Below are 27,225 nucleotides of genomic sequence, written 5' to 3'. Positions count from 1 at the left end.
CCAACTCGTCGAGTAGAGTCGAGATCCGCGGACAGTTTAAGTGACCTACTCGACGATTCGGATACTGAATCGGCGAGTAGGTGCTGGTTGAGTGAAATCCTAAATCTGAGGGTTTGCACCCTATTTAAACACCTTATCTCAGCCTCCATCGCCCTTATCACTCCCAGAAAGCTGTGTAACGAAACCCTAGCCGTTTTTGTGTGTTCTAAGGGCATTTTGGTACATTTGGTGGTTTGTGTAGCTTGGAGAAGAAGAAAGAAGCTTGAGAGTTCGAGTTGGGGCTTAGAGATTCAGGGATCTAGTTCCATTTTCAGCTCAATCAAGGTAAAATGCCCCTGTCTTGGTCTTCTATGTGTTTATTCATCTTTAGACTTGGGTTTTGGGCACATTTAGGGCTTTCCAAGCCATATTCGGATTTGTGGAGTGTTATATGAGGTCTTGACTTCAGATCTGAGTCATTGGAAGGGTCTCATGGCATAAACATGCCAACTTTATGGCCATGAGAGCCCCATGCATCTTGTAGAGTACCTTTTACGGCTTTTGAGCCAAAGCCCCCATGCATGTGCACCAAGTTTGGAGCTTTACATATGAAATGGACATTAAGGGGCCAGATCTAGGGTTTTGAGGTGTTAAGGCTCATCTAAATCGATTGTATAGTGTTGGTCAAGGATGGACTCGCCGAGTTGTTCTTGGGACTCGGCGAGTCGCAGTGTAATGACCACCGAATCCTTTCTGTGGAGGGACTAGTTGTTAGGGAGGAAAGTCTCGTAGATGTTTAGACGCGAAAAGGGACCTGGGAATCATGGGACTCGATGAGTGTATGAACAGGCTCGGCGAGTCCAAGTCAATCTCCCAATCTTTGAAGATGGACTCGACGAGTTGTTCATACAACTCGGCGAGTCGTAGACCGGACACATTCTTATGAGGGAGATGAGCCCGTCGAGTTCAAGGAAGAACTCGGCGAGTCGGATGAAGATGGTACCGATGGTTTGAATGAAGGAGAACCCGTCGAGTTCTTGCTAGACTCGACGAGTGAAGTCGGGGTTGGATCGGGTTAGTGGGGCATGGACTCTACGAGTTGGTAGAACAACTCAGCGAGTCAGGTCAACTGGGTGTTGACTTTGACCAATGTTGACTTTGCCTGGTTTTGGGTATTGACCCTGGTTAGGGTTGCATGTTCTATTTGATGACTTGAGGGTTGTCGTGTAAGGATTGAGGATTCGAGGAGAGCCGACCTTCACGCCGAGGACAGTTCAGACACTACGCGACATCGAGGTGAGTTACCTTCCAGTAGAAGTGGGTCTAAGGCACCAAGGTCGGCCCACTAGTGATTGATAGTTGGGACGATTATCTCTATGATAATTGGCTGGTCTGTTATTGTTGGATATGTGAGTATGCTAGTTTGTTAGATATGTGAGTATGCTAGTTTGCCAGTCACTATGTTATGTGAGATCAGTAGAAGGGGACTAGTCCCCGATTCGATCGCTAGGACCAATGGGTAGGTCAGACACCCCAGATATGTCTGACAGCATGATTATGATATGATATTATGTGTTAGTAGTAGGGGGTGAAATAGTCCCCGAGTTCGGTTGAGATAGACCGGAGGGTAGGTCAGCACCCCAGAATGGCTTGACATGGGTAGGTCAGCACCCCAGAATGGCTTGACATGGGTAGGACGGGCGCCCTAGAATTGCCAGATAGTATGTATGCTATGTGATCGTATGGTATGTGGTATGATGGGGGAACTGACTAAGCTTTGTGCTTACATTTTCAGTTTTGGTTTCAGGTACCTCTTCGTCCAAGGGGAAGGAGTCGACGGTGTAGCAGCGCATCACACACACACACATATGATTTCCGCTTAGAGTTTTCTGGGATTGTACTCTGATATTTTGTTATTCCAGATGATTTGGTTTTGAGACATGATATTATAGTTTTATGTAATGACATGATTTTGGCAACGTTTTGATGAACCATTTTATAAATCACCTAACCAAAAGTGAAATTTTTGGCCCCGGATTTTGGGATGTTACAATAATAGCACCAAACTGGATGATCTGCATCCCACATCCAAGTGTTGCGTTTCTAACCACTGTTGGAAACAACTCCATTGCGTATATGAACATCAGATTGTAAGTCCCCGCCATCCCAAATATTCCCAAAACGCCACACGCCGTCGTCAACACTTCCCAAATCCCTTGGCTTCCCAACAAGTTGTCGATAATGCAAAAGATCCCACTGAACCACTGCATTCCAATTCCGAGATGCTTCCTCCCAAATCTATCTATGAAGATTGTAGTCAAAACAAACGTCGGCACCTCCACAAGAGCATTAATTAACATCCTAAGTTAGAGATTTGTTTTCAGGTTGACAATATTTAAGGTTAGTCCATAGAACACCACTGAGTATGTGAAGTCGACTCCCATCACAAGAAACAACCGACTTTGCGTTAATGATGAATTGATAACATCTATCACCTGTTGGATTAATTCAAAATCTGGGACGCAATCTCATCCATGGGTAGTTTAGGAAACATTCCTTTTATGCAGTTTTTTGTGTTTGAGTAGGACTCATTTAGACTTAGTATAAGTAGGGGTATTTCGATTGCTTTGTTTAATCATTTTTAGAATCAAGTTTTTAGCAATAAATCTTTGTTCAAAAATCTTCTTAATCTCCTGTTCGTTATTCTTTTTTCTTGTGAATTTTGTGGGGCATGAACCTTACATTTGGTATCAGAGACTAGGGCTCGTGAAGACCTATGGAAGCCGGTTTGAGAGTCAGTTTCAAGAAAAGTGTAGCCCTTCATTGCAGGGCAGACGCAGCGGGAATCGAGTTTGGTTTAAGAGGGTGTGAATCGTTTTTGAGCTGAGGTGAAGCATCTTGTGACATCCCCAATTTCACGGCCAGAAAATACCGATTTGTATATGCTTTATTTAAAAATCAGAGTATCCTTTTAAAGAATAATATTGTGGAATTTGTTCCCAAAATATGATAAAGATATTATCAAAGCATTTCCGAAGAAATGTATTTTAATTATATTAAAAACGTTGGGATGTCATCGTCAATACAGTACATAAGCATAAACGGAAATAACATATGCCTTACAACATCTATTATTCCACTGGATAATTGGAGTCATTTCTGAAAGAAAATGGGGTAAAGTTTTGGAAAGGTATGTATTTGGCCGGATCTATATCAATTAATTCATTTTGTCATTTATGTAATGTACTGCTATAAAACAGTGGGTATCCCAGACATAATTTTAGCGCCAGTTTGGTTCCGTTGATAAAATTACGATTTTTTAAAATTCATTATATTTCAAAAAATTAACTTTAACTAATATTGGTGGCAATTTATACACAAAAATACAGCTAAGCAAACAAGAACGTAAAGGGTATCGTTTTGTGTTTTGTACACAAAATATGGCCAAGTAACTAGAACATAGGAGTTTTGTGAGACCAAAGGGTATATTCCCACCGCATAGTGAGAGAAAAACAGAGACAGTGAATAAGAAGGGTAAAAGAACTTTGACAAGGTTTAGGTATATGGAGTGGGGTGGGGTGGGGAAGGGAGTATTGTTTATTTTCTTTTATATTTTATTTTAAATAGTTTTAGTTAAAAGAAAAAGATAAAATAAAATAAAGACAAAATTGCAAAAATGGTCCCTGTGGTATGCATTTTTTTGGGGTTTTAGTCAAAACCTCGATTTTTTTGGATTGATGGTCCCTTTGGACTAGTTTATATGTGAAAATGGTCCCTCCGAAAATTAAAATGACTAAATTGCCCTTTTGATATATTTTTATATTTTTTTTCTATTTAATTTAATATATTATTAATAATAAAATGGGGCCCACACCCCATTCTCTCTCTCTCTCTCTCTCTCTCTCTCTCTCTCTCTCTCCAGCACCCACCTTTGACGATCGTTTTTCTCCCCCGATCAAACCTTGAAACCACCATTGTTCTGATGAAAATCGAAGTTGTAAACCAAAATAAGAACCCAAATCAACAACCCAAATATCGAACCCATTGCGCCTTCTTCACACCCAAAGCTTTGATGAGATAAACCAGCTCCAAACACCATTCTTTTCATTCAATTTTGTTGTTGCCATCAAGAAGAAGAACAGGAGGCAGCTGCCTCTTCTACTTCGCCTGTCTTCTCCTTCGTTTCCTATCATGAACTGTCATGGGTGATGGCCAATTCCGACGAGACTTCGAGGCAACAACCCCTTGTTGCTCCACCCTTTTACTTGTCGATCGTAGTCACTGAACTCCCCCCCTGAAGACTGTTGTGATCACTGCTGCCTTTCCCCCTTTCATCCTCCACTTCTTCTTCGTTCCCTGGCCTGAACACACCACCGAAGTGGGTGTTTCCCCGGAGCAAAAATCAGAGGCGGTAGCCCCCTTTGGATTCCCCACCTTCGCACCTTCCTTCCGAGACAGAAGAAGCGCATGAGATGCTTAAGCAGCCCTTGCTGCTTTCGTTACCACCCCGAGCCTTCTCTTTCACTGCCTCGTTCGTGATTAGCCTTCTCGATCAGATGAAAACCAAGGACCGGAGGTCCGTTTTCCCGTCGCCGGCAGCTTATGCTGCCCCTATCAAGTATGCCTATTATTCTTCATACTAATCATCGAATTGCTAATAAGTGCTGAAATCTTACAGATTGTTGTCGGTGATTTAATGTTATTTAGACATGAATCTTGCAGAGGTGGAGGAGAAGATAGATTGATGTATGAGATTAAAGAAGATGAATGTTGTGGTATGCATTCTGGGATGTAGTGGCCGATTGAGAGAGAGAGAGAGAGAGAGAGAGAGAGAGAGGGTCACTGAAGCTTTCTCCATTAAGTGTATGTGTGTATTGATGAAGAAGATGAGAGACCACAATGTGTATGTATGTGTGAAATGGTCTGAGTTTTAATTTTGACAAAAAGTTGTGTGGTTTTTTTTAGGAAGAAGACGATTATACACGAGAGAGAGAGAGAGAGAGAGAGGGTCACTGAAGCTTTCTCCATTAAGTGTATATGTGTATTGATGAAGAAGATGAGAGACCACAATGTGTATGTATGTGTGAAATGGTCTGAGTTTTAATTTTGACAAGAAGTTGTGTGGGTTTTTTTTAGGAAGAAGACGATTATACACGAGAGAGAGAGAGAGAGAGGTGGGCCCATTTTTATATATAATAATAATAATAATTTTAAAAAGTGAAAGAAAAATGAAAACTAAATTCATTAAAGGTATAATAGTCTTTTTAGTTTGGACAGGGACCAAAACTATATGTAAACCAGTCCAAAAGGACCACTAATCCAAAAAGTCGAGGTTTGGACTAAAACCCTAAAAAAATGCATACCACAGGGACCATTTTTGCAATTTTGTCTAAAATAAAAAGGTTATAGTAGTCTTTTTATGTGGTTTAAGGACCAACCATATAAGTTTTAGAAACCACATGGACCATATTTATAAAAAAAATAGCAAGGACCGAAGTTGTGACTTTTGATAAACTACAGGGACCATTTATGTAATTTTGTATTATTATTATTATTATTATTATTATTATTGCAAACAGTTCTTTTGGTTTTAACTTTTTAACTTTCTTTATACATCAAACTTGCTTAAAATATATATCCAAGTCATATTCAAGTAAGAATTTCACTTAAATTCCTATTGAGTCTTTATATGCATGTACTTTTTCGTATATTCAGACATGTTTATCAATCACGGTACAATAGACATTTATGAGTTCTTTATGTTCTTAAACTGAATATGCTTTATTAAACACAGTTAATAACAAAATTTTCAAGCTATTCAAATTACCTAGTTCAGCCAAATTTCAGGCCTACATCAAAAAACTCATCAAGTTATCAAAACGTATTCGAATTTAGCATAATGTAAATAAAGGAATTCAATGTTACAAGCTTTTATTGAGATTATAAAAGATTAATATTTTATTACTAAAATCCGGGAAACGTAGCTCACATTAAAGAAATCGCAGGTGATCTGTGATTGAAAAAAAATCGGGTTTTTATCGTTGTGCTGAAATCGTATTTTTATACACGAGATAGCAGCCGGAGAGTATGAAATCGCAGCTGGCCGATTTTATAGCCGACAAAAATCACCTGTAAAATGAATGACTATTTTTTTTAAAACGCTAATTTTTTGCTATTTTTTAAAATTTAACTATATTTATAAATTTCTCATGTTAAAATATTAAGTCTTAAAAAAAAAGTTAGCATGGTGAGGGCCGGAGAGATCGGGGCGGCCCAAAACGCATAACCAATAATGATTTTCATATTTTCATATCTATGAGTTATTTAAGTTCCCAAACCAAACATTCATCAAACATATTAACATACTCGTACAGAATATTTTCATACAACTCTACTAACAATAAACAATGTTTTAATAACTAACATTACTAACCATCATTTTAACCAATGAAAAAAAACTCATCTAAGTTTAAACCCAGAACTACCACATCTTATTTTAGCCTTATTTGATTACAAGAAAAAAAAAACATGTTGCTCTAACACTTGCCCCTTTCCATGAGTCTTCGATCTCAGTTGACACTGCACATGACAAAGCTCAGTGTATCATCTTAAAAAGACATGAATGACATGTCTCGTATGTTCTCGGTCCAGTTATATCTAATCATGTCCCATCCTGTCAAATATTATCTTATCCCATATAACAAACCACAATCTCAATGCCATGCAGATGCCGAAATAAGATTCCTCTCTTTCCACCCCAACAACATAGCTCCATCTTTTTCAACCAACGTATAATTCTCTGAATAACGCTTCAAAAGATTCCTAATAACCGAATTCACATACGGACTCAACGAACACTGCGTAAATCCCGCCATCATAAACCTCGACCTCCACTTCATAAGCAACTCATGTCTTTCCACTCTTTCCTTACCTTCACACGCAATAATATTCACAATATCTCGCGCCAAACAATGTTGTTCAACCTTAATCCTCTTTTTCCTATCGATCGGTAACGTCACATCCATACTTTCAAACATCGCAGTGTAATAGTCCAAAACCTCCAAGAATCTTGGAAAGAACGCCGCAGTATTCGTATTCGATTCTTGTTCAACTAACGTTACAACCTTCGGGTTCAAAGATTTCACCATTCTTAACCTCTCGTCTCTAGGGTTTGACAAGTCAACGCTCTCATCCGCCATGTGATGCAATTGAAGGGCAAAATTGACTGCGAGAGCCTCACCGGGCCTCACATCGAGCATTTCTTTAGTCACAAACGGTGCGAATACTTGAATCGGATTAAACTCGATTGGGATTTTGAACTTTTGGGAAACCGATTCCAACCGTTTCCCGACCAATTCCAGAGAATCGCCACGTGCGTATCGGGAAACGGGATCGTCGATTCCGGTGATACGCACGTGTGGGGGCCCACCGGGCCGGGCCGCTAGGGCTTGTAAAAGGGTCATCCATTGGGTGCCTTGGGCTATTTGGAAGTCAATGATGTGGATACGGTCTTCAGTTCTAACCGCTTCGGCTATTGCCCCGTTTGCAGCCATATACCCGAATTTCAAATACGGGCAAATTTCGTATAAAATATGCATGTAGGAAAGTAATTCTTTACCTTCGGGTTCTTTACACCTTAAAGCCCGATAAATATTGTTCCCTGAACATTCCTTTCTTGCTACCAACCCTTCGACTATATACGCGCCTAGTCGTTGAATTGGGTCGCCGCTAATTGACACAAATGCCCTTGCTTGTTCCACTAATTTTTCAAATTCGTCAGGCTTGTTGCTTGCTAAAGCACTTGCACATGCGATAAGCAAGTTGTTTAGATTGGATCCGGGTTGACCCATACAGGTCATGGGCATGGTGACGTCATCATCTGGAGCCATTAGGGTGGTTTCTATATCGTGAAGAGCATTTTTCATGTAAGCAGTGCCACTGTGGTTAAAAGAGGTGCAATCTTCAACGGAAGAAGGGCTGTTGTCGCTTAATGCGGTGAATGTTTCTGAATCGAAAGGTGTTAAAAATGGGGATTTTGGGGAGTTTCTTGATTCGAATTTTAGGGAATTGATTAGTTTTGTGGGAATTGGGGGAGTTTGTGGGTATGATGAGGTTTGACCGGTTGTTCTGTAGCTGAAAATTTGTTCTGAGTCCATGCTATTTGTTATGCATCAGATGGCGTACACCATTTGCTTGTTTTCTTTCAAATCTGAATGAGTTAAGAAGAAAGAGATGATTGTAATCCATCTAAACTATAAAGATTAAAGATTTGATAAAAGTGTGTTTATGATAAAAGAAATTTATAAAAATTTCCACCAACCGGCCAAACCTAAAAAATCAACTCTTTGACTCGATTTTATCCCTTTATTTAATGAAAGTAAACCATCCGAAAATAAATAAGAAATGTCTCCTCCGTACAATAAACATGACTTTCAGTTTCTTTCTCTCAAGCATTTCAACAAACGGGTAACAGACGAACCATGAACTTAATCATTTCAAGAGAAAAAAAAAACATACTCTTCAATCTTGTTGCAGAAGTTTCGATCAGAAAAAAAAAATTTAAGAAGGTTTACCCAGCAAGAAAAAGATCTAAAAAAATAGAATTTTTTCTCTTGAGCATTTCAACGAACAGGTAACAACGAATCCTGACTCCTAATCTATTAAAAAAAATGAACAAATCCCATCTGATAGAAGAAAAGAACGACTACAAAACTTTGATCAAGGTGAAATTTAAGAAGAATAGTCCTTGGGCGTACCTTGAAGAAGACGAAAGACTAGGTCTCAGTTGACACAGCTGAAAGATAAGATCGTAGCTATATGTTGGGTTGTATTTATATCTTTTGGTGCATGCAACGAAACTCGGGACTCAGGAGACGAAACCGATAGGGATTCGATAAAATAAGCGGCTGAGGAGCTTATAAACAGAGCTGGGAGAGATGACGGAAGATAACTGAGCCGTCAGACGCGGTATTGTTGACAGCGTAGGGAGGGATATACGAGTTCACGGTAATTTAACGGATCCCGCCGTCCACAGCAATAGTATGATGACGATATTGCCTATTTCATACACAAATTGATATTCTATATTACATTCACGCGACCGAAGAGAGTGTTGTACACGCTCCTGTATAAATTTTAAGTGTTAACGTCAATTAGACCCTACGAACTTTCATGCTTTGGTTTATAAGATCCTTTAATTTATTTTTTACTTTTTAGGTGCTTAAATTTGGTTTTTATGGGTTAAAAAGGTCATTCATTGAATAGGTGGAGGGGTAATCCGGTTACCTTTGATTAATTAGACGTCTACGTGCCATTATCCCTCATATTATCGATGCTTGTGTAAATTACTTAAACCAAGTTTCTCGATCAGCGACGAGTGGGTATAGTATTTGTATCGGAATTTTAAAATTCGAAAATATAATCGGTCTCCCATGTGTAAGAGGCAAAAACAGAAAAGGATCAAAGATTCAAAAAGGGTTCTGTATGTGGCTATGAACTGCAGAAGAAGAAGAACAGGGGAACTTTTCTTGTGGGGCAATTTTCTGTATTTTTCACGTCTTATTCAACATAAAAACTGGAAGCAAATAAATAGCAAAAGCATCCTACAAAACCTGAAACTTCTACCCACTAAAACAACAACAACCAACATGGCTTTTACCAAATCAAAGTAGAATAAAAGACTAAAATGCCCTTTTAAGAAATGCACGTGAATTTGATCAATCTTGGATTAAGTCCAACACCAGGTTTGTTCAGTACCAGACTCAAAAACTCAAGTGTGTTCCCCACGATTTTAGAAAAATCTGGTGAACCACATCCAGCAAGAAACCGAGAAACATGTTCATCAACGATTTCTGAAAATGTTTTATCCCCATATCTTTGATTTCATAGACGAATTTGTTCATTATCCACGATTTCAGAAAACGTGCTATGTCCTATATAATCCGTCTCCCAGGTTTGTTCATCACCAGAACTCAAAACCTCAGGTGTGTTCTCCCACGATTTTAGAAAAATCTGATGAACCACATCTAAAAATAAGATAATGAAACACATGTTCATCAACGATTTTTGAAAAATGTGTTCTCCCCATATCTTCGATTTCAGAGACGTATTTGTTCATCATCCATGATTTTGTTTACCATCCACTATTTCAGAAAACTTAGTCTGCCCTAGAACTCGATTTCATAAAACCTTAAAACACAAAACTCGAATTAAAGAACACATGATTTCATAAAATACTAGACTGCAAAACACATGATTTCAGAACATCCTAGAATGCAAAACACACGATTTCATAAAACACATGATATAAGAAAACCCTAGAAATTGATCTTAGAAACTAAAAAATCACGTTTTCGTTTTCTATTTTCCGGTAATCCCAGGACGACACCGCAAAACACTAACCTTGTGCTTCTCCTCACATGTATCCTGTTCCTGCTTCGATTTCGCTTAAATTTTGTAGATGACAAGTTAATGTTGATTCCAAACACATGTTTCTTCATTCTTTTCATCATGATCACCAAGGTTCGTCCGACTCTTCAACTCCATGAAGAGTTGTGGATTGAAAGTAAAGAAGTAGATTATTAAGGGTCCCCGTGGTTTTCATTTTTCCATGAAAAAGGTTCAAATGATTAAACTTGTGGATTGGAGTTCCTTTTTAGCAACTTTGTTTCCGGTCCCAGTCCAAACTAAAAAGACTATTATAACCTTCTTATTATTTTTAAGATTTTTTAAAATATTTGTAGATATGTAATAAAGATTATGGATCTATATATATATATATATATATATATATATATATATATATATATATATATATATATATATCCCTGTTGTTTGGTTCTGATTCACAACACCAATAAAGTGAGAACATGCAACATTTGTTTAAATGTTTCCTTTGAAATCGTCTCTAGATTCTCCTCCATCCAGTGTCATACATATTTTGCTGGTGTTCATCTCAAACAACCGCGCCGTCGGTTGAGAAGGCAGTGGAGAAGGTGGTGTCGACGGAGCCCCATGATGCACGCCTCCAACAAAAGAAAATGGGAAGTCGTCCGTGCTAGTGGAGAAGGTGAGTTTGAACTGGATTGTATGGAGAATCCATTGGTGGTGTTCGTTTTGCAAATGGATGGTCAGAAGTGGCTTAAAATGGGCGACATTAAGGCTGCGACGAGGGATTATCCTACTTATTTTTCGGTGAGATATCGGACTCCACCCCCATCACGACTCCCACTAGTGGGTTGATGTTGTTTTCACCAGTAACCTAGGATTCCATCGCCACTGACCCAAACACCATTGTAACCTATTCATTCCAATCCTAACCCTTAGTTGCGTTCTCCGTGATTCCCTCCACCCACCGCCGCTGGAATTTGTAGTCACCACCGAACACCTTCGCTCTCCACTTCTGCTGGCATGTAACAGATTTGCATCAAGAGGAAAAGCTGTAGCAACCTCGCCGCCGAAAAACACTCTTGACACCGTGTTATCGTTTTAGAACCCCAATTTGATTTTGGTTTTGGTTTTAAATTTTGATATGTTCGAGTTTGTTTCAATCGTGAATTTGGGTTTTATTTTAATATTGTATAAACGTTTCATAAACGTTTTGATAGATGTTAGTTTTGGTTTTAATTTCATTAGTTTTGTTTTTAAATTGTTTGATCTTGATTTTGGTTTAGATTTTATCAGAGGTTTCAAGGTTTGATTGGATTTGTAGAAAATAGGTTTGAAGATGTTAAAGCTTACAAATTTTGTTTGTTGGTTGAACCAATTGTGGGGGCAGAAAGATAGATAGATAGATAGACTATTTAGATAGATAAATAGATAGATAGATAGATAGATAGATAGAAGAGTAGAAAGAGAGAGGATGGGCCCCATACTTATTATTAATAAAACTTTAAATTAAATTGAAAACACATAAAAATGTATCACTAGGGAAAATAGGCTTTTCAGTTTTTTGAGGGACCAAAAACGCATACAAGCATGCTCATAAGGACCACTAATCCAAAAGTTTAGTGGTTTAGACATTTTTCCTGAAAAATACATACCACATTGATCATTTTTGTAGTTTTGTCCATATTTTATATATTAATAAATGATCATTATAATCATTTTTTTTAAATAACATAAAATAATAATAAAGAAAATGAACAAAATAGCCACTATTATGAAAAAGCTTTTTTTAAGGTTGGCTGCGAATTTTTTTTAGATATTTACAGGGAACCTTTGTAGTTGGGAGAACCAACATAGTACGATGATTGTTATAAAGTTTGTATGCGAAACATAAAGAGTTTTGTTTTTGTCAAAATTTTCACCGAATAACCTACTTTGGAGTTAAAAATAATACGACTTCCTGACATCCAAATTTGGGAGTGTAATATGTCCATAGAAATACCTTATTACAAAGAACACAATGAAAAAAATTCAGCTCAAAAAGAGTTCATATGTGAAAATTATGAATGGTCAAAGTTGTTGTTGTTGTTTTTCATATTTTCAGCGATTATCCTACTTTGAAGTTAAAAAATATAACTTTCTGACATCCAAATTTAATTTGTAATATATCCACGGAAAGCTTTGTTGCATAAAAAAAACACAATGAAAACACACTTAATTCAAACGGTGTTCTTATGAAAGTTCAAAATTTGCAAGAGAGAGAGAGAGAGAGAGAGAGAGAGAGAGAGAGAGAGAGAGAGAGAGAGAGAGAATTGCAGTCAACTGCAAAAAAACTTTCACTTTTGTGGCATTTTGTGATATAAACTTTTAAAAATTAGTTATTATAGTCGTTTTCTCTTTTATATATTACATTATAAAAAAAATTCCCTAAAATAATATATATGTTGTAAATTTGATGTAATTAAAACTAAAACTAACAAAATTAAACTAGAACATTATAAAATAAAAGAAGAAGATTTGAGAGGATTCTTGAACACTTAGAAGATTGTATTCAAGATGGTATGTTTATTTCTTTCAGATTTGATGAGTATTTATACTACATATCATCTTATTCTTACATCATCAAAATAGTAACTAAATAGTTAAAGTAAACTATTTGAAGGGTGAAAAATGTTCATCCACATGCTATGTCTAACTCAATAATCTTATGACTTTTATAACACTCCCCCTTGGATGACATTTTTTCAAATCTGAGTTCAACCTTGAAGTACTGCCTCATTAAAAACCTTGCTAAATAAAACCCAGTGGGAAAAAACTTTAACAAAGAGAAAAAGAGTGCAGTATATAGTTGACTCCCTCTCATTTAGACATCTGTTACGTTACGTGTTATGCACATGTCGCATTTCGATTCCATGTACATGTTTTCTGAAGATTGCAGTAGGAAGTGCTTTCGTAAAGAGTTCTGCTACATTGTTGCTAGATTGAACATATTCTATCTCAACCTTTTGATCTTTTATAAGCTCTTGAATGTACTCAAAAAACTTTGGAGGTATGTGTTTTGTCCTGTCGCTCTTGATATATCCTTCTTTCATTTGAGTGACACACGCTAAGTTATCTTCATAAATTAAAGTTGGACCTTTTTCTTTATCTAGTCCACATGAAGACAAAAAGAGTTGTCTCATCGATCTTAACCATGTGCATTCTCTACTAGCTTCATTTAGTGCAATTACTTCAGCATGATTTGAGGATGTGGCGACAAGTGTTTGCTTTTGAGAGCGCCAGGAAATTGCGGTGCCTCCGTTCATGAATACATATCCAGTTTGAGATCTAGCTTTATGAGGATCAGATAAATAGCCTGCATCTGCATAACCAATCAAACGTTGTTTTGAATCATTATGATAAAATAACCCTAAATCAGTAGTAGTTCCTCGAAGATATCGCAAAATATGCTTAATCCCATTCCAATGCCTTTTTGTTGGGGATGAACTGAACCTTGCTAGCAAGTTTACAGCGAAAGAAATGTCAGGTCTGGTATAATTGGTAAGATACATAAGAGCCCCAATTGCATTTAGATATGGTACTTCTGGACCAAGAACTTCTTCAATTTCTTCGCGAGGACGAAATAGATCTTTGTCAATATTTAATGATCTAACAACCATTGGGGTGCTTAAAGGATTGGCATTGACCATATTGAAACGTTTCAAGACTTTTTCTATATAATTTAATTGATGCACAAGTATTCTGTTAGGCATATACTCAATCTGCAAACCAAGACAATATTTGGTTTTGCCAAGATCTTTCATTTCAAATTCTTTCTTTAAAAGTTCAATCACTTCAAGGATTTCTTTATTCGTTCCAATGATGTTTAGATCATCAACGTAGACCCCTATAATCACATATCCAGATGTTGTTTTCTTAATAAATACGCATGGACAAATAGTGTTATTTTTATAACCTTTAGTTGTCAAATAATCGCTTAAACGATTGTACCACATGCGTCCATATTGTTTTAACCCATACAAAGATCTTTGCAATTTTATAGAATACATTTCTTTGGGTTTTGCACTTAATGTTTCAGGCATTTTAAATCCTTCAGGGATTTTCATATAGATATCACTATTAAGTGATCCATACAAGTAAGCTGTAACAACATCCACAAGGCGCATCTCTAAATTTTCAGAGACTGCCAACCTGGTTAAATACCTAAAAGTGCTTGCATCTATTACTGGTGAATAAGATTCCTTATAATCAATTCCAGGTCTTTGAGAGAAACCTTGAGCCACAAGCGTAGCCTTGTATCTTACAATTTCGTCTTTCTCGTTTCTTTAAAACCATAGTGTAATCAGGGTATATCAAATAACATCCAAAAACATCAGAGTCATGTGAAATGCGGAATAATATGGTGTGTGCAATGCAGTCATCCCGAGCTCTTCCCCTTCAAACCAGAAGTACCTGAAACATAAACTGAAAACTATAAGCGCAAAGCTTAGTGAGTTCCCCAAAATTTCACATACCATACATATCAAACATATAATGGCCCCCGCACGTCATCGGGCCCCACCTGTCATTGAGCCCTGCTTGGAAAAAATCTGTCACTCATCAGGCCTTGCCCGGTATACATACAAACACATAAACACATGCAAGAATCACAAAGATAAATAGCATACAATATAATCATCAGGCCCCGCCCGACATTGGGCCCCGCCCAGTAAACATATCAGAAAACATACATGCAGAGTCACGTAGACAACTAGCATTCTAATCATAATAAACCATGGGCCAACATTGGTGCCTTTGACCCGCTAAACACAGTGAGGAAACTGACCTCAAGCTGCTGAATCTCTCATATAAGATCTCGGTCTGTTGATCCAGAAAATCTTTGCGCTAACACCATCAAATAATATCCAATTAATAATTAGATGTCGACCCATAATCAAGAATCTAAATTACTTGTCCAACATCCAGGGTATATGACCATTTTACCATTTTTCTTACTTGGCCCAAAACCAAGGCCCAACCTATTTACTCAAAAAGCCAAAATTCCTAAATGGCATCCTAATGCCCAATATGGCCCAACTTCGTAATTGGGCCCAAAAACCATCATGGACCTAATTCCGAGATAGCCCATAGTCTATCCATGGCCCAAAGTTAGAAAAATTGTGGCCCGTTAAGGCCCAAAAAGCCCAAAACAGCGTCTCACGTAGTGAACAGTCCTTGGTCACGTCGTGACACATGTCCCATCTGATTCCGGGACTCAGAAGACTCAGCGAGGCGGTGACTCATGCTCACGTCGTGAGACCTTATGTCTTACGTCGTGAGGATGATCTGAAGCCAAAACCACCTTTTCAACGCTCTTAATCCATTCAACCCTCAATTCCAACACTTCCAGAAGCTAAAGGGGACCCTAATGGTCCAAAAAAATGCTTGCTTTATGGACATGCATTCACCATGCATGTCCCTCCATCCTTATTGGTCAAAAAGTAGCAAATTGGTCTCAAACTCACATGCAAACCTCTAATACTACACCAACTTCCAGATCTGAAAGATATAAGACTAACAAGGCCATTTGAATCCATGAAGTTTCTAACTTTATGGATCCACTCCAGTCCAATCAAGCCAAAACATAATAAAATGGGACCAAAGCCTAGATCCAACCATGAAATGAGATAAAGTTTGAGTCTTGGAACTTACAAAGGGTCCAACAAGATGAGATCTGATGAAGATGATGATTCCTTGCTACTCCCTTCACAATGATGCTTCTTCTTCTCTCCTTTTTCCTTCCTTTCCATAAGAAAAGCACCAAGTATCTCAAGGTGAATCGAAATCTAGGGTTTCCAGAGGCTTAGAGGGTGAGAGAGGTTGAGGATGGGTAACCCTAGCCTCTCATTCCCTTAAATACCAAAAAATTAGGGTTTAGGGTCATTAAGTTGCGCTCATGTCGTGAGACCTTATGTCTTACGTCGTGAGATTCCTCTCATTTGTAAATGGGAATGTCTAACGGCTGCATCTTGCCGTGAGGCCGCTGATGCTCGTCCTTGACTTTCCTGCAAGTCAAGCACCTCTATACATACCAAGCTACATATCGCTTCATATAGGGCCACCAATAATCAGGGCGAAGATCTCTACACATCTTCGTCACCCCGGAATGAATGGAGAATCTCGATTTGTGCGCCTCCTCCATCAAAACCTGCTACGCACCACCCCAGTACAGAACCCACACCCTCTGATGAAGAGTCAACAACCATCGACTATTATAATCGAAGGAAGCCACCTGACCCACTATGCGCTTATTATTCCAGTGTTTTTCCTTCATAACCTCAACTTGAGCCTCTTGAATCAGCTCCAAGAGTGGAGTAATCATTGTCATCCTCATACATATATCGTTGATCGGAGTTGTGATCGCCTTGCGGCTAAGAGCATCGGCCACCACATTGTCATTCCCTGGATGGTAAAGGATCTCACAATCATAATCCTTCACCACATCCAACCACCAACGCTGCCTCATGTTCATATTCGGCTGATCCATCAACACTACAAATAAAATGACATTTAGTGGCACAGAAAAGTGCCACTAAAAACCGAAGAAGTGCCACTAAAGGCCCCCTGGGGAATCAACGCCACAAAAAAGTACCATTAAAAGTGGTGCCATTAAAGGACTTTAATGACACTTCTCGATTGTGTCGTTGCAGCCCTTTTGGGTTTTAGTCGCACTTTTTGGTTATGCCACTAAATCATTTGCAAGTTTTAGTGGCACTATTTTTGTGACACTATTTAACTGATAAAATAAATATTATTTTCATATTTTTAGTGATACTTTTTAACATAAAAATATTATATTATTAAACTATGTTAGGCGTTATTTTAATTTTAAATGAACTATAAAATAATAATAAGAAAATTAAGATAATAAATGGAAACACAACATCATTACTTTTATTTTTACTAGTCTAACAACAATCACTCCGTGTATCACACTTATAGTTAACTCGATATAACCATACTCTATTACATCAAGATACATTATTATGATACATAGTATTACAACACACTTATGTATTCAATTCCAATATTATTCATATACTTCCAAGTATGGTCAATCTACAAAGCTTTCATCCGGTCCCAAGCACGACTGAATTTGACAAACACCATGTCATTCAACCTAGGTTGTTCCAATCTATTCCATTTCTTCGTGTGAAGCTACAAGAAGAAATATAAGAAAAGAAAGTAAGAATTATAAGACATGGAATTCTAGCAATAATATCTAAAAATAGTTTTTCAGCTGAACATAACAGATTTTCAATATGAAAAACACGACAATAATAAAAAAATAGATATTTAGTAAAAAAACAGAATTTCAGTAAAAACAAATAAAAATAAAAATTTACGTGTTGAAAACTAATAAATCATACAAAATTCTTAGAAATGCTTGACAGAGTGAGTAAAGGTCATCCCTCTACTTCTGGTTTAACCCATATGTGCATGGAAACTTGAATATGTTATTGCCCCTGCCAAAAAAGATTATAACAATTTAAGTTAAATCATGTCGTATTGATCATTAAATATTGTAAAAATACACAGACCAGATTGAGTTTAGATGCAGGAAATAACAATAATAGTTTTAGTGATATGTTTATTATACCATTCAAGTTTGTATAAATTTCATGACAGTGTTGATGCCTTTAAGAGATGAAATAACAATCAACAAAAAAACATTTAAAATAGCATGATGATGATCAAAAGGACCTGCACAAGCCATACCATTCATCTGGATACTAAATGTAACGCTCGGTTACGGATTTGCTCTGTTGCTTGGGGCTGTGTCCCAGTCATTAGTTGCCTCAAGACTTAGGGCTTTGGGAAAGGAAGTTTTTGGCCCATTTCGGATGTGGGTGTCATGGTATAAGTGATCCAAGTATTCGATTGTGTCTTTGGAAGCCAAGGATATAATCGTAATTTGATATCTTGGTCTTTTTTGAATTTAGGGTTTTGTTTGGGAGGTTTCAAGTCTTGGGTGTGTTGTTAGGAGCGTAGGGCTTCTCGCCATCTTTTCATGGATATAAGGTTCATTGGAAACGAGCCTAAGATGAGGGAGTTATGGTATTTTGAAGTTATTGGCAATTTTGGTCCCTAATGGAAATAATTGGCGAGGCAGTCCCATACATGCAAGGTGGCATGCATGTGAGTACGCCCAATGTGCGTGTGGAAATTGGATGCGGGTTTGAGAGACGTATGCCCAGCATACAGGAAGTACACCCAACGTATGTTCAAGATCCCCAAAACCCTAGTTTTTAGGTTTGGCTCACTATTTAAACTCCTTTAGTCCATGGTGTGAGCCTCTCTTTCATCCTCTAATGTCTCAAACCCTAAATCTCGAGCTATAACTTCATCCAAGAGTGTTATGAGCCTTGTATGTGCATTTTTGGTAGATTCTAGCATAATTCAAGAAGTAGAAGCTGATGGGTTTTGAGCATTCTAACACTCCTATGGTGTGCATGCAACCCTAGAAACCTTGGATCTATGTTTTCTCAATTATACATGCAAAGTTTGATTTTTCCAAGGTTCTCATCCTAACTAGCATATCATGGGGTACTTGTAATATAAAAACTAGTAGAATGACATACCTTTCCTTGTGGTTGATTGCTTGGAGCTTTAAGATCCTAGCACCAATAATGTGAATGCCTCAAGTGGAATCACAAATCACCCAAAACAACTTGGAAGACTTTGAGAGAATATGAAGCACTCTAGAAATCGGCCCACTCTTGTTATCTCACACACTAGTGCCATTTCAAGTGCCAAAGACCTCTTTATATAGTATGGTGGATTAGGGTTACATCCATGTAAACCCTAATACCCATGACCATTCATTTCCATAGGATCCATGGGTTAAAAGCTCCATGGACTATCCATGGACTTCCATGCAAGCTTACCCCATCCTAAATGAACATTGGCCCATTATATATATATATATATATATATATATATATATATATATATATATATATATATATATATATATATATATATATAAGAGTCCATATTTAATTAGTTTCTGTTTGATCACTAAATTAATTCCAAATTAATTTTTGATCAATACTAATTAAATAATATGATTTCATATTAATATATTATAGCTTATAATATATTAATAAATCATAAATATACTATTCTCAAAAGACTATCCATACAAATTGTTTCGGTGAAGTGCAACCCAAATGGACCATGCCAGATCGGGTCAAGTACATACCAAATATAGTTATGGACTTAGACACCTTATCCAACAGAAGCTTGGTACAAGGTGGTGGTTCAAGGAAGGGCTTGTGGATATGGACTCTTTGCTGCATTTTCAGCTCATTGAAGGTAAAAAGTTCTTAGCTTGATCATTAGAAGTTGAGATCTATGATTTTATAGTTTTGGTTCCATTTTGACCTCATGAGCGAGATCTAATGGTTGGACACCACTTCAGAAGCTTTGAGTTGCCACTCTTGGCAAATTTAAGGTTATAAGCTCATAAAAATGCTTGCTTGATGCTTAGATATGGCCCATGCATGTTCTTGTTGGGTTTTAATGGATTAAAATGGTTATTGGGTCTCATTGGCTCATATAAATGCATAAAGGTGCCGACTTTATGCATTAGGAGCTTAGATGGAACATATTATGTGGTCATTATGGAAGGACTTAACAGATTAAGTCATGAAATAAGCCTTGGGAAGTTTGTGGAGTACGCCCCGCGTAAAAGCAAGTACGTCCCGCGTACTGAGGTCTTCGTGGTACGCCCTGTGTACCATTAAGTACCCCCCGCATGGTGGCCCAATATTGTTTTGGGCTTTGTGGGCCCAATGGGCTTGAGCCTTGTGGAACCTTTGGGTTTTCTGAGATTTTGTTATTAGACTAGGAATTGTTGGGAATTTGGGTAAGGCCACATGGGGTTGGGCCCAATTTGGAAAATTGGGCAATTAATGGGCTTTTATGTATTTTATAGTTTTGGGCGTGGTTGGGTTTGGGCTTGATCCCTGTTATTAGTCTTGACGGGCCAGGGGTAAAATGGTCCTTTTACCCCAAGGTTGGTTTATGGATCATGGTTTGGAATTCAGTTGCTAATTGGATGTTGTTTTGGGAATTGTTAGTTTGGGAAATCGTTAGGGCAACAACTAGGGATTTCGTGCAATGAGCTTCAACATTTGAGGTGAGTTTCCTCACTATTGTATGGGTCGAAGGCACCAATGTCGACCCATATGGTTTATCTAATGTAGGAAGACCCGGGGGTTAGCCCTTAGCATCATGCTTGAAAGACCAGGAGGCGGATCCTGGCACAGTGTATGCAAGACCAAAGTCTGAACTCTGGCAAGTAATTAGTTAAGTATTATTGTTTGTTTGCTAATTGTCTTTGTGATGCTTGAATGGAAGACCAGGAGGTGGCTCCTGGCACTTGTCTATAAGACCCAGGGTTGTGGCCCCCGGCCTGGCAAGGAAGACCACGAGGTGGCTCGTGGCATAATGGCAAGACTATGTGCGGCACATAGCACCTGTATTGTTTATGATATATGATTGATACATATGGCTCGCGGTTATGTATGGCATGCATGGATCATTTGATATGTATGGTATGCGGTATTTGGGGAACTCACTAAGTTTTGTGCTTATGGTTTTCAGTTTTGTTTCAGGTACTCCAGTTTTCAAGTAAAAGGGGCTCAGGACGATCGCAGCGCATACACCCATGATTTCTGCAAAATGTGATCCATGGGATTAGACTCTGATAATTGTTTATTTGAAATGATTGTTAATGTCTGAAACAAATTTTTTAAAGTATTTTTACTATATTAAAGATGAAATTTTTACCTTGGATTTTTGGGTCGTTATTAAAGTATCAGAGCCTTGGTTTGAGGGATTCGGGCATACACTTGAGTGTGCCTGAACTCAAACTGAGGGTTTGGTGAAAAAGTTTTATAAGTAAACATTTAATTAAAAAGGAATTTTTTTAACAAAGAAAGGGGTGTGATGCGTGCAATCAACCAAGCTCAAATAAGTGGTTCCCAAAATACCAATACATGTTATTTATGATATATGCTATTATTATGAGAACTGCATGCTAGATTAGGGCTAAGGGTCTGCTCAGTATTCATGATAGGAGAGATGCCTTTACATGCCTGATTGTATGAGCTTTAGTATTGCATGCTAGTATATATTGATAAGAGGATAGAATGGTTTAATTGGTTAGTTTTTCCGTTGTCCGAATGCTGCTTGCTTTGTGCTTCGTGGGACTCTTAGCAATATGAGCTAGCTACTGATGGGTTTTGAGCATTACAACATTCATATAGTGCACATGCAACCCTAATTGCTTTGGATCTAGGTTTTTCTCAAGTTATACATGCATAATAATTTTCCAAAGCAAAACCCTAATCTAGCATACATATTTTCGGATTCAATGAATAAAACAAGAGTTAGAAGAATAGCTTTCTTGTTGATTGCTTGATCTTGACCTTCAAGAGCTTAGTGCCTCAATTGTTGCACATCTAATGGAGTCACAAACACCACTAGCAATGAGGAAGAAGTAGAAAAGTTATGGAGCTTCACAATTTTCGGCCAAAGGGTTCTCTAATAATGCATAGCCGAAAACTATAACCTAGGGGATCCTTATATAGTTGAGCTGCTAGGGTTTTCCAACTGGAAACCCTACTTTCCATTGCTTAGGCCCTAAGCAACAAATGAATCCCCATATGGCAAGCCTTGGACGAAAACTCTATGGGCTCCCCATAGATTTTCGTCCATCCTATACCAATAGGATCCATTAGCCCAAACTACAATTATTACTGATTTACATACTCAATCCCCGTTCTTTTAATCAGTCTATTTTCATCACTAAATTAATTCCAAATTAATTTTTGAACAATACTAATTAAATAATATGATTTCTCAATTAATATATTATTCTTATAATATATTAATAAATCATTAATTAACCTCTTTCTCCAAAACTCATCCTATCAAATTGCTATGGTGAAGGCAACCCAAAAGGACCATGCTACTATCGGGTCAAGTACATACCAATTATAGTTATGGGCTTAGACACCTAATCCAACAGTCTCCCACTTGGATAAGTCTAATAACTATAACTGCAAGTACAACTTCAATATCCGATTAGTAATCTTAGCTGTCAAAAGCCACTGTCGAACTCCGACCTAGTCAACGACGCGTCCTTTAGATAAGGATCATATAATCCTCCGTTCTGCAAGATATCGTGTGGACAATGACATGGAACATAATCATTCTCAATGTCCAATAGTTTGTTTCCCGATTTCTGATTTGTTTGACAACGAATTTAATTGAACACATCAATTCAGTCCTAACCGGGCCTGACACATAAGTCAACACAAAATCATCGAGAGGCCCAAGATATCGCTTTTACCCTCTTAAGATAAAAGGAACATAGACTTATATGCTTGTACTATTTACTCGTTAAATCATACACAACAACACGTTTTATAACATCAAGTTACTGATGTGTTTATGCATTATCAATGCACAACCAACTTGTAAACAACAACTCATATATCTCGGTTTAAAGATTATATGATATTATCGTCTCACAATCACTCGTGATAAATTCCATGAAGTGATTCATATGAGCGTGGGTTTAATCCAATACTCAAATCTTATTTCAAGAGCACTCATGAACGTTGCAGAAAACCTTTGCTATGTCTAAGCACTTAGACAATCTACAAACCGATTCATGAAAGCCTAACCTTATAACTTACTCCAAAAGTATGATTGACTGTGGATAATTTGAATAATCTAATTATTCTAAAAGTAAAAACACGCAAAAGTGAAACAATAGTAAACAATTGACACAATATAGTAAACTATACTCATAAATAAATCTCCATTACTTAATCATCAAATGTCAATTACATTTATCTATTACAAGTTTCTAAACATCTATCTAATCACTAAAACTAATATCGTCCTTCAGACCAATGCTCCCCTCATGCTGTAAATGCTTAACCCTGCTCAGACCCTTTGTGAGAGGATCTGTCGGGTTCTCCTAAGACGATACCCTCTTGACTACGAGGAGTCCCTCTTCTACCCGATGTCTGATGAAGTGGTATTTTCTATTGATGTGTCTGGATCTACCATGATCCCTTGGTTCCTTGGTAAAGGGAACCGCTTCTTCATTATCACAAAAAATCTCCATAAGCTCCTTTATGGCTGGTACAACTCCAAGGTCTCCAATGAAGTTCTTCAACCATATTGCCTTCTTCGATGCTTCGCTCGTTTCTATTTACTCTGATTCGCACGTTGAATCAGCCATAGTCTCCTGCTTGGAACTTTTCCAAGTAATTACTCCTCCATTTAGGGTAAACACCCAGCCCGACTGAGAGCGGAAGTTATCTATGTCGGTCTGAAAACCGGCGTCACTATACCCTGACAATCTCAAGTCATCACTCCCACCAAGTGTAAGGACCCAGTCCTTAGTCCTTCGTAGGTACTTAAGAATGTTCTTCACTGTTGTTCAGTGAGCTCTACCCGGGTTCCCTTGATATCGGCTAACCATGCTCAACGCAAAAGCCACATCAGGGCGAGTACATGTCATGGCGTACATGATCGAGCCAACGACGGAAGCATATGGCACTAGGCTCATTTCCGCTATCTCGGCATCGGTACTCGGACTCTGAGTCTTACTCAGCTTGGTATTCTTTGGATTGGAAGTTCCCCTTTCTTGGAATTCTCCATGCTAAAACGTTTCAGCACCTTGTCCAAGTAAGTACTTTGACTAAGTCCTATTAATCTCCTACTTCTGTTTCTCAAAATCCTTATCCCTAGAATGTAAGCAGCTTCTCCTAGATCCTTCATAGCGAAACACTTCCCAAGCCAGGACTTAACCTCCTGCAAGGTCGGGATGTCGTTTCCTATGAGCAGTATGTCATCAACATACAAAACTAGAAAGCTAACTACACTCCCATTAGCCTTGACATACACACATGACTCATCCTCGCTTCTCGAAAATCCAAACTCTTTGACTTTCTCATCGAAACAAAAATTCCTTCTGCGAGACGCTTGTTTTAATCCATAATTGGATTTCTCAAGCTTGCACACTCTATTGTAAACATATTCAGCCAATTTCTCGTTAAGGAAGGCAGTTTTGACATCCATCTGCCAAATTTCATAATCATGAAATGCAGCGATAGCTAAGATAACCCTAATAGACTTGATCTTGGCCACTGGTTAAAAGGTCTCATCATAGTCAACCCCCGGGGTTTGAGTAAAGCCCTTCGCAACCAGTCGTGCCTTGAACGTATGCACTTTCCCATCCATGTCGGTTTTTTTATTGAACATCCACTTGCACCCGACCATCTTACGACCCGGTACATTGTCAACCAAGTTCCAAACTTGATTGTCATACATGGACTGAATCTCGTTGTCCATTGCCTCTTTCCATTTTGTAGACTCCAGGCCTGCCATGGCTTCCTTTTAGTTGTTAGGTTCATCCAAATATATCAGTGTACTATCACTGATAAACATATCACCTTCAGCAGTTATATGGAAACCATACAACATAGGTGGAACACTAACTCTACTGGAACGTCTTAGAGGTAAGGACTCGACAACTGGTTCAACAGGAATCTCTTCCTCAAGTTGATTGCTAGTGTTAGAGGTTCCTTCATCGCTTGATTCCTGAAGCTCTTCAATATCAATTTGCCTCCCACTGTCCTCTTGGCATATGAGTTCTCTCTCATGGAAAACCCCTCTCCTTGCTACGAAGACCACGTTGTCACTAGGTCTGTAGAAAAGATATCCAAATGATTTTTGTGGGTAGCCGATGAAAATACACCGCTCAATAAGAGGTTCAAGCGTGTCGTGAGTCTCTCGTCATACGAAAGCCTTTCAACCCCAAACCTTGATATGTGCCAACGAGGGAACCTTCCCTGTCCACATCTCGTGAGGTGTTTTGGCAACCTTCTTAGTTGGTACTAGATTAAGGATATGGGTGGTAGTCTCTAAGGCATACCCCCAAAATGAGATAGGTAACGAAGTTCGACTCATCATGGAACGAACCATCTCCAACAAGGTTCGATTGCGCCTCTCAGCCACACCATTGAGTTGTGGTGTCCTAGGCGGCATCAATTGTGAAGCAATTCCACATTCCTTAAGATAGTCGTGGAACTCGATACTAATATACTCACCACCCTTATCGGATCTGAGCATCTTTATCTTCCTGCCCAATTGATTCTCCACTTCTTGTTTAAACTCTTTGAACTTTTCAAAGATTTCCGACTTGTGCTTGATTAAGTAGATATACCCATATCTACTATAATCGTCAGTGAATGTAACGTAGAAGCGGTTAACATCCCTTGTGGTGGATCTGAAGGGCCCACACACATCTGTGTGTATGAGATCCAACAATTCCTCACCTTTTTCACAAGTACCAGTGAAAGGTGATTTAGTCATCTTTCCAAGCAAGCAAGATTCGCACGTGTCATCCGACTTTAGGTCAAACGACTCCAACACTCCATCCTTTTGGAGTTGGGCTATAGGCTTCTTGTTGACATGTCCAAGATGACAATGCCACAAGCATGCCTTGTCTAAACCATTAGACGAATCGATGTGCAACACATTATTTCCTAAGTTATCAACAACCATCACAGTTTCATATACACCATTACAAGGCAATGCTTCAAAATATAAAGTACCATTATAGAAAGCATTAATAGAACCAATTTCATTATTAAATGAAAATCTAAAACCTTGTCTGTACAAACCACGAAAAGAAATAATATTCCTTGTCATTTCTGACGAGTAGCAACAATCATTCAACTCTAATCCTAACCCACTCCTAAGCACTAAACAGTAAATCCCGACTTCGTGACAGGCGACGATTTTCTATTCCCCATTATCAGGTTCATCTTCCCATGCTCCACATCCCTAGTTCTTCTTAGCCCCTGTAAATCAGAACAAATGTGAAAACTGTTGGGTTATGAGCATTCTAACACTCCTAAGTGTACATGCAACCCTAAATACCTTGGATCTATGTTTTCTCTATTATACATACAATTATGAACATCCAAGGTATTATCCTAATCTAGCATACAAAATAATAAATATAACAAGATAGAATACATACCTCTTTGATGTAGAATGTCTTCATGAAGCTTGAGTGCCTAGTGCCCCAAGTGTGACACCTCAAATGGTTCACACAACACCAAATACACTTGGAATAACTTGAGAGAAACTTGAACACTCCTTGAAATCGTCTAGCCCTCACACTAACACATTAGTGCACGATTTCTTGAGCCATGGGATTCTTTTATATGGTGGCTATTAGGGTTACACCATGTAACTCATAACTTTACCCATTCCTTATGCTCCATGGATTTTAACCTCCATGGAGTATCCATGGGTCACCCTATGGACTTAGTCCAACATAAGGAATCTTGGATCACAAGCCCACATATATAAGAATGAATGATTTACACAATCAACCCATATATTTAATTAGTCTCCTTTTGATCACTTAATTAATTCCAAATTAATTCTTGATCAATACTAATTAAATAACCTTATTAATATATTAGAACTTATAATATATTAACCAACCTTAAGTGTTATTTCTCTCATTATAGTCTATCCAAATGCATGATGCCATGCAACCCAAATGGACCATGCCGGGTCAGGTCAAGTGTTACCAATTATAGTTATGGAATTAGACATTAATCCAACAGTCTCCCACTTGGATAGGTCAAAAACTATTATTGAGTATGACTTCAGGAACCGATCAGCAATCGTAGCTCTCAAAAGCTTCTGTCGAACTCTAACCTTGTCGATGAACTCTGACCTTTGTCAATGACTTGTCCATTAGACAAGGGA

The 27,225-nt window shown here is 38.1% G+C and overlaps 1 protein-coding gene across 1 annotated transcript; it reads right to left on the bottom strand.

The window, feature by feature from the left end:
• Positions 1 to 6,342: 6,342 nt before the first annotated feature.
• On the bottom strand, positions 6,343 to 8,979 carry LOC145124376 (chitin-inducible gibberellin-responsive protein 1-like). Its single transcript, XM_079059696.1, has 2 exons — positions 8,736 to 8,979; positions 6,343 to 8,188 (listed from the first exon to the last, which is right to left on the bottom strand). The coding sequence occupies exon 2, from the start codon at positions 8,133 to 8,135 to the stop codon at positions 6,693 to 6,695; it is 1,443 nt and encodes a 480-aa protein (XP_078915822.1). The 5' UTR covers positions 8,136 to 8,188; positions 8,736 to 8,979; the 3' UTR covers positions 6,343 to 6,692.
• Positions 8,980 to 27,225: the final 18,246 nt, after the last annotated feature.

Source organism: Lactuca virosa, chromosome 7, assembly GCF_052849685.1.
Source record: "Lactuca virosa cultivar CGN04683 chromosome 7, Lactuca_virosa_CGN04683_v6, whole genome shotgun sequence".
Taxonomy (NCBI): Eukaryota; Viridiplantae; Streptophyta; class Magnoliopsida; order Asterales; family Asteraceae; genus Lactuca; species Lactuca virosa.
The sequence above is the reverse complement of the archived record's forward strand: the minus strand, read 5'-3'. Positions and strand labels throughout refer to the sequence as shown.